The following is a 20,276-nucleotide window of genomic DNA, read 5'->3' as shown; positions in this document are numbered from 1 at the left end:
CTCCAGCGTGATTTGCCCCACCTCTGAATCTCGTTGGCCCAGGCTATACGTCAGAACGTATTGCACCAGGGCTTGTCGGTGCTGCCACAGTCGCTGCAACATGTGCAGAGTTGAATTCCACTGGGTAGGCACATCGCATTTTAGCCGGTGAAGTGGCAGGCCCAACGACTTCTGTAGAGATGTAAGTCGCTGAGCTGCGGGATGCGAACGGCGGAAGTGAGCACACAGGGACCGTGCCCTCTGCAGAAGGCCATCTAGTCTGGGATAGTGGGCTAAAAATTGCTGCACAACCAGGTTCAACACGTGAGCCATACAAGGCACGTGTGTGACATTGCCCCGGCGAAGGGCCGCACCCAGGTTTGCAGCATTGTCGCACACGGCCTTCCCTGGTTTCAGGTCCAGTGGAGACAACCATTCATGAAATTGGTTCTCCAGAGCTGACCACAACTCCTCAGCTGTGTGACTCACATTTCCCAGACATTTCAAAGTAAAAACCGCCTGATGACGTTGAGCCCTACTGCCAGCATAGTAAGGAGGTGTGCAGGATCCCTTCTGCGCAGTTAGAAAGCTTGTGGCATGACCAGACAGGCTTTGGGTGCAGGTGGAAGACCGAGAGGAGGTTGAGGAGGCAGAAGCAGTGGAGGAACTTTGACATAAAGAGGATTGACGCACAACTCGTGGGGACGGCAAGACTTGGACAGCAGCCCCTTGTCCTGCTGTCACCATAGTTACCCAGTGCCCAGTCAGCGACATGTAACGCCCCTGTCCATGCCTACTCGTCCAAGTGTCTGTGGTGAAATGCACCCTGTCACACACAGAGTTTCTCAAAGAAGCGGTGATGTTGTGTGCAACATGCTGGTGGAGCGCAGGCACACCTTTCTTTGAGAAGTAGTGCCGACTGGGCATCTGGTACTGGGGCACTGCGACGGACATAAGGTGTCGAAAATCCTCTGTGTCCACCAGGCGGAAAGGCAGCATTTCTGTAGCCAAGAGCTTGCAGATGGTGAAATTCAACCTCTTAGCTTTCTCATGGCTAGGAGGAAATGGTCTTTTACTTGTCCACATCTGAGGGACCGAGGGCTGGCTATTGTGCTTAGACGGGGTTGATAAGGGTGTCCCCGGCAAACTGCCGGTCTGTGAGGAAGATGCAGGCGGACATGTTAGGTTGCCTTGATCCAAAGGTGGTGCTATCGATGTCGGACAGCGCTCAACACCAGCTGGTGTTACCACCTCCAAAGAAAATGATGACCTGCCAATCACGCTGGCTGTTGCGGGTAAAGAGGTGGCAGGTCTGCGCCCCAAAACAGGTGTGACTGCTGTCCCCCCAGTCACAGAGGATGAAGAGGCCGCGGATGCACAAGATATGGCAGACGGTGGTTGGCCCGGCCGGCTAGGCTGCATTGTAGCACACTGAGCTTCCCACTGCAACTTATGCTTCATGTCCATGTGCCGGTTCATGCATGAAGTACTCAAACTATGTATTTTTTGGCCTCTACTTAGCTTTTGCTGACAAATGTTACAGATAACACGAGTTGGGTCATCTTTATCGATCTGAAAAAATGCCCAGGCTATGCAAGGCTTAGCACCCATGCGACCTGAAGAGCCACCACGACTTGTGGTGAGAGGCAGAGTTGTGTTTGAGGATGCAGTTGTTGACGTGCTTCCAGTACTACGTCTCTGTCCAGGAAGGCGCAACCTGACCTCGTCGTCACTAGCATCTTCCTCCACCTCCTCTGCTGACCTCATCTCTTGGCTGACTGTGGGTTGACAGTAAGTGGGATCTCCAACCTCATCATCATCACCCTGTGTATTATCACACCCGTCGTCCTCAGAGCCAACCTGTTCCTGCCCTGACAAAAAACTAAAGTTGTCGCTCCAATCAGGTATTTGAGCCTTATCATCGTCTTCCTCATTGTCTCCACCAACAGGAGTTACAGTTTGGGAATGAGGGTCTACATTATGGTCAGAACCTTCTGCGTCTGGTCCTGGATCCGACTCATAAAGATTCTGGGCATCAGTGCAGATCATTTCCTCGTCTGGATTCACAGAAGCGCTGGAGTCGACCTCTGATTCCCAGGCTATAGTATGAGTAAACAGCTCTGCAGACTCAACCATCTGTTCTACCTCATACTCAGACGGGCAGCTGGAGATTTGGGAGCTGTGAGGAAGCAAGTGCGATTTGGGTGACACCTTTGAGGACTGGAGTATTTGTGATGTTGAAGTTGATGTGGAGGAGAGCCCACTTAAAGGAGCACTTGATATCCGTTGAAGCACCTGCTGTTTTTGTGCCTCATCTGGAATTTGTAGCGATTGGCGTGGCCGTAAGAAAGGGATCTTATCACATTGTCCCCTAAAAGAAGTAGACATTTTAGTTTGGCTGGAAGATGGTCTTTCTTCTGCAGATGTTACTGTTGCTTTAACACCTACCCCACGGACACAACCTTTTTTCCCCTTCCCAACACGCCTATTCCCCTTTCCACCAGCAGCAGGCCTTTTTCCACTCATTTTGGTGGTTAACTAATTAACAACTCTGGAGTTGTTTGCACAAAAAAACAATGGATGGTAACCGAGCAGAGCTGAGTGGCCAAACTGTGGTATTAGGCCAAAACTATTGGCTGGGTTAGATAAAGAAAAAAATTATATTCAATTTGCAACCTGATGGAGGTCAGTATAGATGGACTAATACAACAAGTCCCACACACAGCTAGAAGCCCAATATTTTTTCAGAGGTAGATGCAGAAAAAAATATATTCAGTTTGCAACCTGATGGAGGTCAGTATAGATGGACTAATACAACAAGTCCCACACACTGCTAGAAGGCCAAATATTTTTTCAGAGGTACTGTAGATGCAGATAAAAATTATTTTGAATTTGCAACCTGATGGAGGTCAGTATAGATGGACTAATAGAGAAAGTCCCACACACTGCTAGAAGGCCAAATATTTTTTCAGAGCTAGATGCAGAAAAAAATTAGATTCAGTTTGCAACCTGATGGAGGTCAGTATAGATGGACTAATAGAATGATGCTATGCCCAAAAGATTTTACTTCACTAGGTGCAGTAAAAAAATTGGTATTCTATACACAGGTGGTATATCTTGCAACACAGATAGGCTACTCCACTGACTAACACACTCTGCAATAGGCCAAAAAGGATTAGCTTTGCTAGATTCAGCCAAATGCTGTGAAAAAAACTTGCACAGCACTGGCACAGACCTGCCTGGCAAAAACTGATAGAAACTGATGTAACCTAGTCCTGAAAAGGACTCCAATTACAATTAGTCTTTACTCCCACAACCTATCTATTTAAGAGCACAGACCTGCCTGATAAAAGTCGTAGGAAATGCTGTAACCTAGTCCTTAAAAGGACTGCAATCACAACTATTCCCTACTCCCAAGCTATCTGTATATTTGTGCGAAAATTGGCTTGAAATTAACAAGGTATAGCGCACACAGCAACAGCGGTGCCGTCTAACACGCAGCTGCAGCAGTGAGAAAATGGTGGCGACGGGGAAAATGGCTTGGTCTTATAGGGCAAGGACATGTGACATACACTGCCAATGACACATGCCCTTGCTTGTGTGAAAAAAAGCACTTCGCTCCGTGTGTGCGCTGCTGATAGGCTGACAGATTGCACCTCCCCACTGTAAATGCGGGAAAGAGAAAAAAAAATGGAGATCTTCATTGTTCCTGCAGAGATCCATCCCCTGCCCCTCCCCCCGCCCCGCTGTACACTCAAACTGCGTATTAACATTAATTTTCATCATTACTGAGAAAAAATCCAGTTATGATTTTGGTGCACGAACAGTTATCGAACATAACCTCGAACAGCCGAATTTTTCTCAAATTGTTCGTGTTCGCCGAACGGCTCGAACACCGCCCAAAACAGCTCGAATTTGAGATTGGCGAACAGTTCGAGTAGAACAACGCTCATCTCTAGTCTTAACTTTAACCGTTAAGTCCCCCGTACACATCAAACTAATGTCATATCGACAGGTTCGGCCAATGGACTATTGTGTTAGGGCACCGGCCGACTGATGATCGAGGGAGATGCCGATGGTGCTTGTCCGATTTCGGACTGCCGATCATTCTCCAGGGTGACACGTTGGCGGTGGCTTTCACATAGAGAACACAGGAGCGCTTGGCTGAACGAGTGCTCCTGTGTATGGGAGTGACAGCCGAGACAAATCCATCCCTACCATTAGTTAGCCAGTTTGTTGTTCCTTTACTGGGAAGTCGCTGTTTGAATCAAAATGCAAATGAGTCTGGAAGTGCTTTGGGCGTGACAAAGCCCTTCCCAAGCCTCTGCCTGTCCATCTCTATTCCCCGCCGAGCACCGCTTTCTTCTGTTCGACAGACCGCTCCTTTTTCTGTACGTTCACATATAAACGATTTTGGCTGGATAAAATAAAGCTGATAGATTCCCATTAAAGGGGTTTTAATAAGTTTTACTTACTTATTCCCTCTCAATAGTATGGGGGATGTACTATTGATGGCTGGGGGTCATACACCCTTCTGCTTCTATAACCCTACCTAGCTCAGAAGTCTAGAAAAGCTGGGTGATAAGAGCTCTGGAGGCAGATTTGGCAGCGCCCATTGATCTTTTTATCCTATTTACTAGGTATGTTCACATGGGGCATTTTTGCACTTTTTTTATGCTTTTTTTTTTTTCTGACTAAATTTGAGCAGTGCATCGTTTTCGAAAATTTATAGCATGACAATTCTCTCAGCGTTTTGCAGCATTTTTTTACTCATTGAGTCAGGAGAAACTGCAAAAACACTGAATAAAATCACAGTAGAACATTTGTTCTGTGTTTTTGCAGGGTTTATTACCATGTACTGTATATAAATCGCTCAAATAATGTGCCTGAAAAAACTCACCAAACAAAAAAAAAAAATGCAGCAATATTTTATACCCAGGGTTTGGCTGCAAAAAAAAAAAAAAAAAAGCGAAATGCCATGTGTGAACATACCCTTAGAAGGGCTGTATAAAATTGTGTCAACTTGATAGGCTGATTCATTTATTTTTTACAGATTTACTAGAGGAAAAATTAGTAATGTTAAAGAAGTTTTGCTCTAGGCAAATTCATCAGCCCCTGTCTAATAATAATGGTAAAGTGAATATATTTTCATTTTTTTTATTTTTTATTTATTTTTTTTTATAACTTTTGTAGATTTACCAAGGATACAGCGAGGTTCAAGGATGAATTAGACATTATGAAATTTGTCTGCAAAGATTTTTGGACAACAGTGTTCAAGAAACAAATCGACAACCTGCGGACCAATCACCAGGTAACCTCTCGGCGTATGTGCTGCCACCGTGCAGTTGACTTTTCCATAGGTATTCAGGGCTGTTTGCTGTGTATGAGTGCACATACAATGTATGAGTCCAAGGCAATGGTAAATACACAGATCATCTGCGTATCTGTTTCCATGTTTTCTCAGCGCTGCTCAGTGTTTAGACAACATTAGTTGTTCCTGGGCAGTGATCCGTGAGTCATTCTAATGTGGTCATAGGTGTGTTTGTTTTTGTTTTTTTCATTTTATTTAGCATACTTAAAAAGTGGGATTGTTTAGTAGAGGACAATCCCTTTAAAGGAATCTGTCAGAAGTTATTTGCTATTTAATCTGAGAGCAACATAATATAGGGTGAGTGAGCCTGATTCCAGGGATGTGTCGCTTATTAGGCTGTCTATTGTAGTTTAAATACAATCAGTGTTTTATCAGCTGGAGATTATCACTGCCTGACTGGGTGTCATGTGCAGGGCAGTCCAGCTAATCTGTGTAACCCCGCCCACACCACTGATTGTACACAGGAAGCTGCCAATCGGGAGTGGGCGGGGTTCTACACAACTCAACATTCCGAGCATTGCTACATCTACAACAGATAAAACGGGGTTCTATCAAAACTACAGCAAGAAGCACAGTAAGTCATACATCGTTGGAATCTGGCTCTCTTGCCCTATATTATGCTGCTCTTGAATTACATGCCAAAAACTTGCTGTCCGATTCCCTTTATTTGAGCAAAAGGGGGTTTGCTCTTAGTAGTTGTGATTTTTTATTTATTTATTTGTTTTTTTATTCTGATTTGACAGTTTTTTGGCAAAATTGTTTACACGTCCATATCAAATGTATAAATCTGAAAATAAATCATTTAACCGTTTGGTGGGGGTTGTGTGTTTTTTTTTGTTTGTTTTTTTTTGCGGTTATTCATAATCTTCTTACATTCAGTAGAACCGTACACGTTCCAGATGTTAATATTAGTTCACGTCCCCAGAACCTTAACTGTTTCCTCCAATTTTACAGCATTTATACGTCTATATGTGTTGACTCTTCTTTTACATTTATTTAAAAAAAAAAATGTCCTCTTTACATAGGGTATTTATGTGCTCCAGGACAACAAATTCCGACTTATCACTCAAATGTCTGCAGGCAAACAGTATATGGAACATGCTCCCAAGGTAATAATAACATCCAGATCTTCTAACATACTCGCTATGAAAATAAACTTGGCACGCTTTATTACAAATTTGGTAACATGAGAGTCTAATGGGGATACAATGAAAGGTAGGATATATGTATAAGGGTTCATGGATCATTGGACTTGATAGATGTTGAAGGAGTATATAGATAGAGCGATATAGCTGAAATAACTTGCCCAAGCAGGGAATTACAGGCTGAAACAAGTGCGGTGTCTCTATTGGTAATTTTGTAATAAAAGTCCTGTGATCACAGCAGAATCTGCTCTCGGCCAGTGTGGATTTTGTGGCGCCAAACAGGGATGAGAGGCTTGCAGGCAGGAGAATCAATGATTGGGACCTGCACACACGCACGGTAGGATGGACCCCACAGCTCCCCCCCACACACGGTAGGATGGACCCCACAGCTCCTCCCCACACACGGTAGGATGGACCCCACAGCTCCCCCCCACACACGGTATGATGGACCCCACAGCTCACCACACACACAGTAGGATGGACCCCACAACTCCCCTACACGCACGGTAGGATGGAACCCACAGCTCCTCACATGCACGGTAGGATGGACCGCACAGCCCACCCCCACACACGGTAGGATGGACCCCACAGCTCCCCCCCCCCCCACACATGGTATGATGGACCCCACAGCTCCCCATACGCATTGTAGGATGGACACCACAGCTCCCCTCACACACGGTATGATGGACCTCACAGCTCCCCCCTCACATGGTAGGAGGGACCCCACAGCTCCCCCCACACACTGTATGATGGACCCCACAGCTCCCCCCACACACTGTATGATGGACACCACAGCTCCCCCCACACACTGTATGATGGACCCCACAGCTCCCCCCACACACTGTATGATGGACCCCACAGCTCCCCACACACACTGTATGATGGACCCCACAGCTCCTCCCACACACGGTAGGATGGACCCCACAGCTTCCCCCACACACAATAGGATGAACCTCACAGCTCCCCACACACATGGTATGATGGACCCCACAGCTCCTCCCACACACAATAGCATGAACCCCCACAGCTTCCCCCACACACGATATGATGGACCTCACAGCTCCTCATATACAATATTATGGACCCCTGTTCCGCCACTGTATTCAACGGTATTTGCATCCTGAGGATGCGGTGTGATGCGGTACATCACTGTTTGCAGCTCAGATACAGGTACAGCCAAAGTGCCATATGTGGCCTGCAGGTCACACTTTTCCTAGGTCTGTTCTATTGTATACATCCTACAGTTTGTTGTCCATAAATCTAAAGTTAAAGTGGCCATATATTTTTGCCAGTTGTCTCCACATGCTTACCATACACTTGAATGCTCAGTTGTAGGTGTGTAAGCAGCTCCCAGACACCTCTGGCGACAGCCTATTCCACATTAGAACACAGGATCAGGCATGTTAAATGTCATCAGCCTGATCAAACTTTTCCCCCAACTACTGCTGACTGTAGAAAAAAAAATCTACAGGTTCGACTGACATTGATCTATTGTTAATGGCCACCTATATGTTGTTAGGACATTTAGAGCTTTATTGGCGCAGGGTCCAATGTGACATTGTTATTGAATGTACCCATTATATACTATAATATTCGATCAATTAAAAAGAAGAATAAGGGAAATCTACATGGTGACTAGATGATTAGTAGCAAGGGCAAATAAATCAAGATGAAACTCAGTAAAGGTAAGAACACAGCTATTGTTTTGGGTCGAGATGAGTATTACTTTGCCCTTGGCACAGGCCTTAGTAGCGATGTGGAACCAACTAGCTGATACAAGCTGCTAATGGCACAATGTAGTCTCATGACTTCTGTGTACTTGTTCCAGTATATAGATTCTTCCCGTCGTCTACTAAAAGTAATTCAGACAGAATCTTATTTTTTTGCAGTATTTGGCATTCACATGTGGTCTAATTCGAGGAGGATTATCAAATTTGGGAATACGAAGTATTGTAACAGCAGAAGTCTCAGTAATGCCTGCATGTGAGTATATAATACTTTTATGCCTATGGTTTATTAGTACTAGCAGCGTATTATTAATTCTAGTAGTGTGTGTGTGTGTTGTTTTTTTTTGCAGCAAGAGAGTGTTGCTTTACTGTCAAGATAAATCTAAAACTTTTCATAGACAGTGGAGCGCCATCTCTCAACTAATAATTGCGTTCTGTATAAACGCCCCCATAGACATTAATCTATGATATTGGCGGGATCAGCCAACAGTCTAATGTGTTCGGCGGCCTCCCTACTGTCAGATGGAGAGAAGGATCCTGATTTCTGGATTTCCAACAGCCGATCCTTTTTTTGGCGCCCGGTTAAGCTGTGGAAAGAGGAATCTGCGCCTCTTAGCCTAGCCAAGTGCTTGTATATATAGGGGAAGTCAAGAGAGAGAGCGGTCAGCCGAACAGCTATTTAACGTGCATGGGGGCTTCATGGCATCACATAGTCCTGTCATTTTGTTATCAAATGTCACTAGTCTGCAGTGTAGCCCGATTGGCCACTAGATGTCAGCACATGTGAAAATTGCAAAATAGCATAATTGATTATTAAATGCCAGTTCATTGATAAATACTTGCTCACACCAGTAATGGGGCAAGTGCTGTAAAGATGAAGAAAAGCTATGGGATCTTTCTATAAGGAGGTAGATTTCCCTTTATATCACATGTGCATGTTTTTGATGAGACCCAGAGCTTCGAAGGCTTTTTTTTTTGTGAAAACCTTTTTGTGCATTTATTCAGAAATCATATATTCATAAATGCTCCTCTGGGAATTTAGGAATAATTGGTAAGGTTACTGTAAGGGTGCCCATACATATTAGGTAAATGTTGGACAAGCCTGATGATTATTTTTGGACCAGTCAATGGATTATTTTTGGACCAGCCAATGGAAAAAGGATCAGGCATTTTGGATTTCAAACTTTCTAGTGAAAAGCTTTATAAACTCATCTGACAACTGTCTGAGATGTAAGACCACCTAAACTCTAGGCTAAATTCCCACAATAAATATTTGGTGCATTTTTGACACTGCCTACTTTCGTGTGCAAAAAAACACAGCTTATTACAGTCCCAGCAGAGTGGATGGGATGTAAAGAAATCTCACTTTCACTGTACATTTTATTTTATTTTTTTTAATGCACTGTAAACTGACCTGCGGTGCTTTTTTTAAAAATTTGCAATGTGTCAATTCATCTTGCAATAAATACGAGTCTTATTTTCAGATGAGATGTGGAAAATCCGCATATTAATAATGCACACGTGTTGTTAGTGCTTTTCCACAACGGAAACGCATTAAAAAATACATGTAATTTGTACATGACTTTAATAATAAAGTTTCATCAAGGCCAAATAATAAAAGGAAGTATCCAAAACAAAAGCGGCTGTATTTAAAACAGGAGAAAAAAAACAGCTGCTGAAAAAAGAAAAAAAAAAAAAAACAGTATAAAACTCATGTTAAGAAACGCAAGCTAATTGGTGCAGAAAATCTGCAACATCAAAAACTCGCCAAATATTCATCCTGGGAACTTCGACTAAAGAGATGGAAAAAAAAAAAAAAAAAATCAAAGAAAGATGGGAATTAAGTAAACAACCGTATGGGAAAACTTGGCTAGTATTCTGATTTTTATATTTCTATTAAGGTCTACCATACATTAAAGTGTTATTGAAGCACATACAACTTATTGAAAATCCAATGACTGTGGCTATACTGCCTGATAGTTGGGGGGTCACATTTTTTCCACTTCCACCTATTAGAGGAATAGGACCCAGTCACCCCTATTGTATTGTTAAATTTGGCCATTGTGGTAGGAAAAGAGAGAAAAAGCAAGAATGTGCTGATTGCATCGCCTTTACATGGAGGAGCAACATGCAAGCTCTACCACTGCTCTATCCACACGAGGACATGGGACCTCCTTTCTTATGACCTATGGGGTCCCAGATCCTCAGCGATTAAACATTTATCCATATTACCTACTGTGTGGATAAGTGTCAATTCTGTGAAAAAAAACTTGAGGCTTGAGGCTTGGGCCTCAAGTCTGCAGTTAATCATAGTGACTGTCAAGATTCTCTGGTGCCGGCTCTGGGAGTGGGCAGGCGTGTGATTGTAAGTATGCAATTTGCATACATGCAGTCACATGGCGACTAGACGTGTTCAACCTCACTCAATACAAGTGAATTGCGCAAGACCAGACAAGTCTAGTCGGAATGTGGCCGGAAGTATGGAAATCCTGACAGCGCGCACTGTGAGGATCCACAAGTCTGCGGACAGATAGAGTGACTGCAGACTTGAGCCCCAAACCTGGACACCCTCTTTAAGTCACCCTACAGTGGACAACTAGGTGTCTCTATATAAAATACGCCCTACAGAACTGTTTTTGTCAATCTGCTTTGCATATCATCATGTGGTATTAAGTTTATTAGTACAAATTATATTTTTGTTAACCTGTGATGAACTGGTTTCTCTTTTTTATAGGTAAATTCCAGGTGATGATTCAGAAGTTGTAGCACATGCGGCGGAATGCCATAAACCCTAACTGACTGTCTGTACAGATCATAACACATAAAAGTATCCTCGGCTCACGTAAAAGATGATCTACTTACCTTCGCGTCTCTGAGTCATCTGGAGCCTGCTCATCGCACAAGTCTTAAACCCTGAAATCGGGATGACGGGGATAGTTTACCATTTACTCATCTATCTGACCACATGAGAACACTAAACTATGTACACAAGCACATTAACATTTTTTTGAATGCATAGGAAACCTTCAATTACATCTGTCAAGCAACGTGGAGTACTTTATACATGTGAGTGATGAAAATTGCAGTCCAGCAAAAAGGTACCTTAGACGTAAAAATGCCTTATTCGTGGACGGTCTGCCTTCCAGACCACTAAATATTGTAATGGGAATGAATAATACACCTTTTTGACACTGGGCCTCATACATCAATACTATACTAGCAAAACGTGTCTGTGGTGTTCATAAGAAATAGATCACTTCTATAATTTTCAACTTGTTCTTTAAAAAAAAATGCCAATGCAGATGTGCCTGGTGGGAATCAATGACCTTGTAAGAACAGGTTCATCAGCGCAACATTTAGGGAGATTTACTAAACGAAATGTACCAGAATTCTGGCTTAATTTGCACAAATAAATGGTTGTACATGTCTGGCAGGAATTCATTATATGTTATATACACATTTCCCAACTCGTTTGAGACGGTGGCATGGCCTGATGGAAAGTGGATGTAGCTCACCATAAGGGGGCATGACCTATTTTGTGCCACAATTTTGTGCAAATTATTGACATTAATAGATGGTGTAAAGTTAGATAAAACAGTCTAAATATGCAAGAAATTTATCATGAGCCATGTGTATTCTCAGACTGTGTCCGAAATTTAGACTGGATTAATAAATTTGACTCAGTGTCTTAAAGGGAATCTGTCAGTAGGATCAACCCTCCTAAGCCATCTACATGGGCATATAGGTCATAGGAAGCTGAATAAACTGATACCTTGATATCTGTGAACGGATGTGTTATTCCAGAGAAATCCATGTTTTTTTTTAATATGTAAATGAGCTGTTAAGATCTATGGGCCAGACATAGATCTCCCCAAGAATCTGCCTCCAGAGCTTAATTTAATTGGAAGGGGGCGTTACCAGTATGAGACATATAATGACTGACACTTAGCTCTGATATCATTACAGGGATGTGTGTGATTCTGAGAGTAAACACAGTACAGAAGTGACTTTTGTCTCATTACAAACACATTTGCAGTTGTCCTCTCATAGTGCTCTAAGCTCTGCTGTACTGCCCCCCCCACTAACTGCCTGCAAGATAGAAGCTGAAGCACTATAAGAGGACATCTGAAAATGTGTTTGTAATGAGACAAAGTTCACTTCTGCTGTACTGTGTTAGTGCAGAGCCGTGTGTGATTATGAGAGCAGACTGTCAATCATTACATGTCTCATACTGGTAACGCCTCCTTTCATATCAAATAATCTCTAGAGGCAGAGTCTCAGGGAGATCTATGTCTGGCCCATAGATCTAAACAGCTCATTTACATATAAGAAAAACATGGATTTCTCTGGCATAAAATATCGGATTGCAGATATCAAGGTGTCATTTTATTCTACTTTCTATGACCTACGTACCCATATAGACGGCTTAGGAGAGTTGATCCTTCTGACAGATTCCATTTAGAAAACAAATGGTAAATTACCCAAAGATTTGAGGGATAAGAGATTGGGTTCCCAACTAACTGGTTTTTCCATTTTTACGGAAATGAGTTTTGTTTTGTTTTTTTGGTTTACGGAAATGAGTTTTTTTTATCATACAATGAAAATTTTGGGAACAGAGTTCCAATTCTCTATTTTTGAAGATCTCTGCTCTCCGTCAGTACATGGAAAATATTTCTATCTGTAGGTTGAACACCTATACTAATCGTAGGTACACAGCTTTGATACTTTTATTTAGTCAAAGGAATCTTGTTATTGCTCTTATTTTAGTCCTGCTTTTCTCTTAGTAATCCATCTATTTTTGTCAAATCCGCCATAAAGTTCCAGATATCTGAGCCTTTTTATTTATTGCTGATTTTTATAGTCTTTACCAAGGAGGCTTTGGTCACAGGGCGGCCTAACGAAGCGCTCCGGAAAATCCAGTGAGATATGGCTCCTTGTAAATACCAGGGGACCAGCAGGAATAAAATAAGGGCAAAAACTGGCCTCTTCTCACCTGGTGACAGGTCCTCTTTAACAGTACACGTTAGTGGCCCCCATACACATAAAACTAATGTTGGCTGTACAACGCTATTTCGACAGGATGGACCGACCATGTATATATGTATGGGAGGCCTCCCTACTCTTCCCCTACAGATGATGTCAGGAAAGATAGGGATCCAACCTGCGCAATTTCAAAGGCCAAATGTTTGTGTTCGGTGGGGAAGTAAGCCGCTGCCACGTATTCCTGTGTATGGGGAAGTTGGGAAAGATGGCTGTCGGTCCAAACGATCCTTTGGTCGACAGCTATCTAATGTGTATGGTGGCCTTAAAGGGAATCTGTTACCAGGTTTTTGCCTCCTAATCTGAGAGCCTCATAATGTAGAGACAGAGACCTTGATTCCAGCGATGTATCACTTACAGGGCTGCTTGCTGTAGTTTTTATAAAATCACTGTTTAATCAAGGACTAGTAACCCTGCTACCATGTAGTCCGACCACGCCCCCACCACTGATTGGCATTTTTCTGACAATGTACCCTGGAAGATGCCAATTAGTGGTGTGGGGTGGGCGGGGTTATACAGAGCTCACCGTTCAGAAAACTGCTAGATCTGCAGCAGAGAAAATAGTGATTGCACCAAGCAGCCCAGTAAGTGACACCTCGTTGGAATCAGGGTCTCTGTTGCAACATCATGCTGCCCTCAGATGGGGTAGCAAAGACTTTGAGACCTATTCCCTTTAAACAAAGACCAAAAGCCTAAACTGCACACACAACCCCCTCAAAATGCTTGTATGAGGCCCGGTGGAAGAGTTAGGAGGCTGACATGATTGATTATGGATTTTAGCAGTTATCGTATATATTGTATTAGCTGTAATTCTAATTAAATTTGCTACGTGATGCACAACTACAGATGTCTCTGAATTTAGTATTGACATCTATATATGTAATTTTTGAGACTTTACTCACAGAAGAACAAGTGATCCTAAGAGTTTCTATCCTGCGGTCACAAAGGTAGAGAGAACTGTTTTATATATACTTACAGATACCTTTTAATATATAGAATATAGATTGACCACATCTGCATTTTATAACTGTGCAAACCTGACTTTTATGGTTGCAGAGATGAAGGATAAAAAGGGGACATTATTACTTTATTTAATAGTCATTATATAACAGTAACACAACTTTTTCTGCTATTGGTTTATTATGAAAAGCTGGTAAAAAAAAAAATACTAATATTCAATGCCGATTAGAGAAGAGCTGGAAATGACCATTACAGTCCGCTCTGGTAGGGTCCATTAACAATGCCATCGATAATACCGCAGCATGCTTTGTCTGGCCCTGTAAAGCATCCCTCTGATGACTGCATGAGCTGCATTTATAAAGGTGCCACCTGCAATAGTCGTTTCGCCGGCAGCAAGTCCTCTCTTACCCCTTATGCACATTCAGCATCCACTCATCAGAGTGTTCTTATTTTTTCAATAGAAAGAGGGGAAAAAAGCTTATTCACCCCCTAAGAGGTTTGAAATTCGTTAAGCCCAATCCATCTTTCCTGGAAACCCACCATAGTCGTGAGATAGTTGGCCAATCTCACCGAAATTGGTGAAGTAGGCCAACTTTTCTCCAACTTTGCAACGTTAGCCTCGAAATTAAGCCTCTCGAATAAAACTTCTTTGACGATGAGGTTTTTGGCACGGTACTTCCGGGTAAGAGGAAGATAGATGGGAGGACGGGTCGCTATCTAAACAAATTATAGATATGTCAGAAAAAGTGACTGTACGTTCACCTTAATATGTTGTACTAGTGAGTGGGCACAACTCCATGAAGGACGCGATTTACAAGCAACTTTCAGCTGCTGGCCTCTCGGGTTTGGAAGCGGTATCCTCCTGTCTGAACTCACGATTTCTCCAAAGTAAGGCAAATGAATGGCGGAACGAATGCACAAATTGAGACCGAGATTGGCGCTGTTGCAAAAGTGTAGTAAGGAGAGGGACTCTTATGGTAAAAACCTTTGTTAGATGAACATACAACGCTTTTTTGGCTAAAGAACTCTGCCTTCATCAGGTTAAATAAATAAAGGAGAGCATCATTTTACCATAAAAGTGCCTCCTTTTACTACGTTCCTGTGGCACCAACAATCTCCGTCTCACACTGGATTTTTTCCACCATTCATGTCTATAGGCATTTGAACTGACCCTTCTGTCTAGACAGCTTCTCCCGTTCTGTTTTACGGCTCTTTCAGATGTTCGTGATGATTGGTCCGATGTCGGATTGTCATGCACTGACTGTCCACACGTCTCCTGACCCGGGTACGATAGCTTCTTATATTTATATGACACTGTCACGCTCTGGACAGGAGATGTGTGGCCAGTCCGTGCATTGCGATCCGACATCGGACCGATCATCACGGACATCTGAAAGAGCCCTAACACCTCTGGTGGGAGACGTCGTTGGTGGTATATAGTATATGCAATCTGAATAATCTAGACTTAATATCAAAATGACATAGTACTGTCATGCAAGAGAACAAAACTTTTACAGAGATTGCTTGGTATTGTAGTTATTAGTGTTTGAAGGGACCCATGCTTAGAGTGACATGAATCTGCTGAGATGTCCACTTTAAATGATACTTAAATATAAGTTCTTGTGAAGGTGCTATTATTTCATACAGTTTACAGGTTCTTTATAATGGGACGTTAGGTATTCACTGAAGTATATTGTAGATGATAGCTAAATTGTATAGTGAGTAATTTGGATAAGGAAAATGGTCAACCCAATGCCAGTGTTGATAGCATGTCCTGCTGGGATGGTGGCCCACTGCTTCCAGTAAAATGCCCTTTAATCCACTTGTCCATGCGCACAACCCAATGACAAGAATAAAAAATAAACAGTTCACATCCTTTAACCCAAGGTTTAAATCCATTATTCTAAACAGAATAAAGCTCTGGAAATAGCAGAAATTTTATTAAAAATCAAAAGTAAGTGCTACAATCTCTAAAAGGCCGTGTTCACATTGCGCTTCTGCTGCGAGTCTGAATCCCCCTAAAAATGCTGATAGGGACATAGAATACAATGATACTAACAGGGTTCACATTAATGTTTTTTTTTCTCTGAATGTCTCCGTTTATTCAGACAGTTGCATATATGTAGTCTGCTACGTTTATGTGCCCGTCTGAACAAATGGGACACGTTCAGAGAAAAAAACAAAACACAGAGTATTCTAAGGCCCTGTCGGCGTCTTTAAGTGGATGTAGATGGAACCTCAGAAGTGCAGTGTGAACAGCGCCTAAGCATTAGAAACGCAATAGAGCGTTGTTCATATCCCATCCATTTTTTATACTTTTGCATGACTGTATAATATATTGAAAACCTATATTGTGTCAGTATTATGCTATACGTTATCACTATATAAATGTTTTTTCTTTTTTTGGGGGGGAGGGGAGATTGTAACTGATGGTGTATTTCTAATGTACAAATAAATGGAATAGAAATGGAAAAATAATCAAAGCTAGTAATCATGATAAATTCATATTATTTTATTTTTATCAGGTTTGTGCATATTAGTTGCAACATTTCCAGTATGTTTGTATTGTATACATTCTTTCTAATGGAAGAGAAAATAAAGTGGATGACTGACTGATGTTGACATTGGTGTTTTATTTCTTTGCATGTTTTTGTTCTTGGCTCTGGTAAACATGCATGCTTATTTCTTTGGGAGCGATGGGTAAGCTGACACATTTAAGGCTCCTTATCGGGTCGGCTGAGCCTGTCGGTGTCGCCAGACTCGGGTCGGCTGAGCCTGTCGGTGTCGCCAGACTCGGGTCGGCTGAGCCTGTCGGTGTCGCCAGACTCGGGTCGGCTGAGCCTGTCGGTGTCGCCAGACTCGGGTCGGCTGAGCCTGTCGGTGTCGCCAGACTCGGGTCGGCTGAGCCTGTCGGTGTCGCCAGACTCGGGTCGGCTGAGCCTGTCGGTGTCGCCAGACTCGGGTCGGCTGAGCCTGTCGGTGTCGCCAGACTCGGGTCGGCTGAGCCTGTCGGTGTCGCCAGACTCGGGTCGGCTGAGCCTGTCCGATATTGACTAGTTTGGCTGACAGACTCATGAATATTTGGGCCCAGGTCAGATGATTGTTGGGCAAGTTAAGGATCTGGGATGTCCAATTTCGGACTGCCGATCTTTTTGTTCTCCCTGATATCAGCCTCCACCAGAGATGTTTGGGAGTGATTTTCTCATAGAGAACACCAGAGCGCTTAGTATAGCGAGTGCTCTGGTGTATGGGAGAGCTGGGCTAGATAGCTGACGACTGAACGATCTAAGGCATATGGGAAGCTCATTGCTAATTTCACACCACGTTTTTGTAATTTTTAACAGTCTCATGTTTTATAAAGTAAACAGACACAAAAAAATGATTCATTGTAAAACTGATGCAAACTGATACATTTCAAAGCAAATTTTCTTTGTTTTTTTAATATATATATTGTAAGGCGGCGGTGTTCACACTGTGCAGTAACTGAGGCAATGACACAAGCAACTCCAACATAAACAGCCTTATTCAGCAACTCACGGGTAACAGAAAAGTCCTCCTGTTCGCAGCCGGGTTAACATGAGTCCTTAAACAACTGTTGCCGTGGACAACGGCTGCACCGGGCCGCTCAGAGCCTGACTGGTGCAGAGCCTTCCCAGGCGTGGGTTCAGCTACACACAGGCCCGTGGAGCTTTCCTGCTATCCTCCTAGCAGGTCCCAACACTGAACACATCCTTAGTGCAGGGTTTTTAAAGGACCTGTGGCAAGAGCCACTGGAAAACCTGGATTGGAGGGAGGAGGCCGCCCCCACTGCCTTCCTGTAGCCTCCTCCAAGAAATGAAGGCCCTGCCGGGTTTTACTAATCTGCCTTAGCCAGATAGCCTGACCAGGTCAATGCTCACCTTCATTCCTGTATTGCAGCCGCAGGTAAGTTTGTGACTGCAATGCACTCCAATGGATTTAATAGGTCTCTGTACACATTCTGAGGGATAGACACTGCTCAAAAAAAAAGGGAACACTCAAATAACCCCTCCTAGATCTGAATGAATGAAATATTCTCTTTGAATACTTTGTTCTGTACAAAGTTGAATGTGCTGACAACAAAATCACACAAAAATCATCAACGGAAATCAAATTCATTAACCAATGGAGGCCTGGATTTGGAGTCATCCCCAAAATTAAAGTAGAAAAACACACTACAGGCTGATCCAAATTTGATGTAATGTCCTTAAAACAAGTCAAAATGAGGCTCAGCATTGTGTGTGGCCTCCACGTACCTGTATGACCTCCCCACAACGCCTGGGCATGCTCCTGATGAGGTTGCGGATGGTCTCCTGTGGGATCTCCTCCCAGATCTGGACTAAAGCATCCGCCAACTCCTGCACAGTCTGTGGCGTTGGTGGATGGAGCGAGACATGATGTCCCAGATGTGCTCAATCGGAGTCAGATCTGGGGAACGGGCAGGCCAGTCCATAGCTTCAATGCCTTCATCTTGCAGGAACTGCTGACACACTCCAGCCACATGAGGTCTGGCATTGTCCTGCATTAGGAGGAACCCAGGGCCAACCGCACCAGCATATGGTCTCACAAGGGGTCTGAGGATCTAATCTCGGTACCTAATGGCAGTCAGGCTACCTCTGGCGGACACATGGAGGGCTGTGTGGCCCTCCAAAGAAATGCCACCCCACACCATTACTGACCCACTGCCAAACCGGTCATGCTGAAGGATGTTACAGGCAGCAGATCGCTCTCCACGGTGTCTCCAGACTCTGTCACGTCTGTCACATGTGCTCAGTGTGAACCTGCTTTCATCTGTGAAGAGCACAGGGCGCCAGTGGCAGCTTTGCCAATCCTGGTGTTCTGTGGCAAATGCCAAGCGTCCTGCACGGTGTTGGGCTGTCAGCACAACCCCCATCTGTGGACGTCGGGCCTTCATACCACCCTCATGGAGTCGGTTTCTAACCGTTTGTGCAGACACATGCACATTTGTGGCCTGCTGGAGGTCATTTTGCAGGGCTCTGGCAGTGCTCCTCCTGTTCCTCCTTGCACAAAGGAGGAGGTAACGGTCCTGCTGCTGGGTTGTTGCCCTCCTATGGCTCCCTCCACATCTCCTGGTATCTGCTCCATGCTCTGGACACTACGCTGACAGACACAGCTACCCTTCTTGCCATAGCTCGCACTGATGTGCCATCCTGGATGAACTGCACTACCTGAGCAACTTCTGTGGGTTGTACTGTAGACTTCGCCTCATGCTACTGTACCTGTAGGGGTGAGAGCAATGGCAAAATGAAAAAAGTGACCAAAACAACAGCCAAAAAGGATGAGAACAGAGAAATGGTCTGTGGTCACCACCTGCAGAACCGCTCCTTTATAGGGGGTATCTTGCTAATTGCCGATCATTTCTACCAGTTGTCTTTTCCATTTGCACAACAGCAGGAGAAATTGATTCACAATCAGTGTTGCTTCATAACTGTACAGGTTGATTTCACAGAAGTGTTATGGACTTGGAGTTACATTGTGTTGTTTAAGTGTTATTTTTTTGAGCAGTGTATAACGTCCCTTGTATACGATCCCGGTCACTGCCTCACAATATATATGTTGATTTTATTGCATTGAGGGGAAGGGTCAGGAGATTATGTGACTTGTTTTCTTGGGAAAAAAACACTCATCAAAACCGAAGAAATTAGTCGAAATATAAGTTGGTATACATGCAATGTGTAGGAGCACATACACACTGTGGCCATTTAACAGACAAAACCCAAGAAAAAAACAAAATGAGCATATACCCTGTAGTAATTAAATAGTAATAGTACATGTAAATAACATAGGGGACTTGTTTAACACTATTTTGATTAAAAAAAAAAAGCATAAAGGCCACCTGACCGCGACAAGGTGCACCCAATCAGGATGGTCCTATCTCTAGTATTAAAACCTCACCGTGTGTCAGCTGATCTCAGTATAGATGGGGCAGAGCAGGACCGGGATCCGACTGTTCAGACACATGGCCATGGGCAGCTATATAGATGAAATACAACTGTAAGAAAGGAGAAGGTGGAG

The 20,276-nt window shown here is 43.5% G+C and overlaps 1 protein-coding gene across 1 annotated transcript in view; it reads left to right on the top strand.

Moving 5' to 3' along the window:
- The window catches only part of TRAPPC6B (trafficking protein particle complex subunit 6B), a 32,208-nt gene extending 20,220 nt beyond the window's left edge, over nt 1-11,988 (top strand). Inside the window, exons 3-6 of the mRNA XM_073638840.1 lie at nt 5,173-5,290; nt 6,376-6,459; nt 8,385-8,478; nt 10,957-11,988. Of these exons, the coding sequence (XP_073494941.1) occupies nt 5,173-5,290; nt 6,376-6,459; nt 8,385-8,478; nt 10,957-10,988 (328 nt within the window). The 3' untranslated portion in view covers nt 10,989-11,988. The remainder of the gene's footprint in view (nt 1-5,172; nt 5,291-6,375; nt 6,460-8,384; nt 8,479-10,956) is intronic.
- The last annotated feature ends 8,288 nt before the right edge of the window (nt 11,989-20,276 follow it).

Source organism: Phyllobates terribilis, unplaced genomic scaffold, assembly GCF_046119375.1.
Source record: "Phyllobates terribilis strain yellow unplaced genomic scaffold, ASM4611937v1 Scaffold_7__3_contigs__length_470593459, whole genome shotgun sequence".
NCBI classification, from domain to species: domain Eukaryota; kingdom Metazoa; phylum Chordata; class Amphibia; order Anura; family Dendrobatidae; genus Phyllobates; species Phyllobates terribilis.
This window is presented reverse-complemented; position numbering and strand designations above follow the sequence as displayed.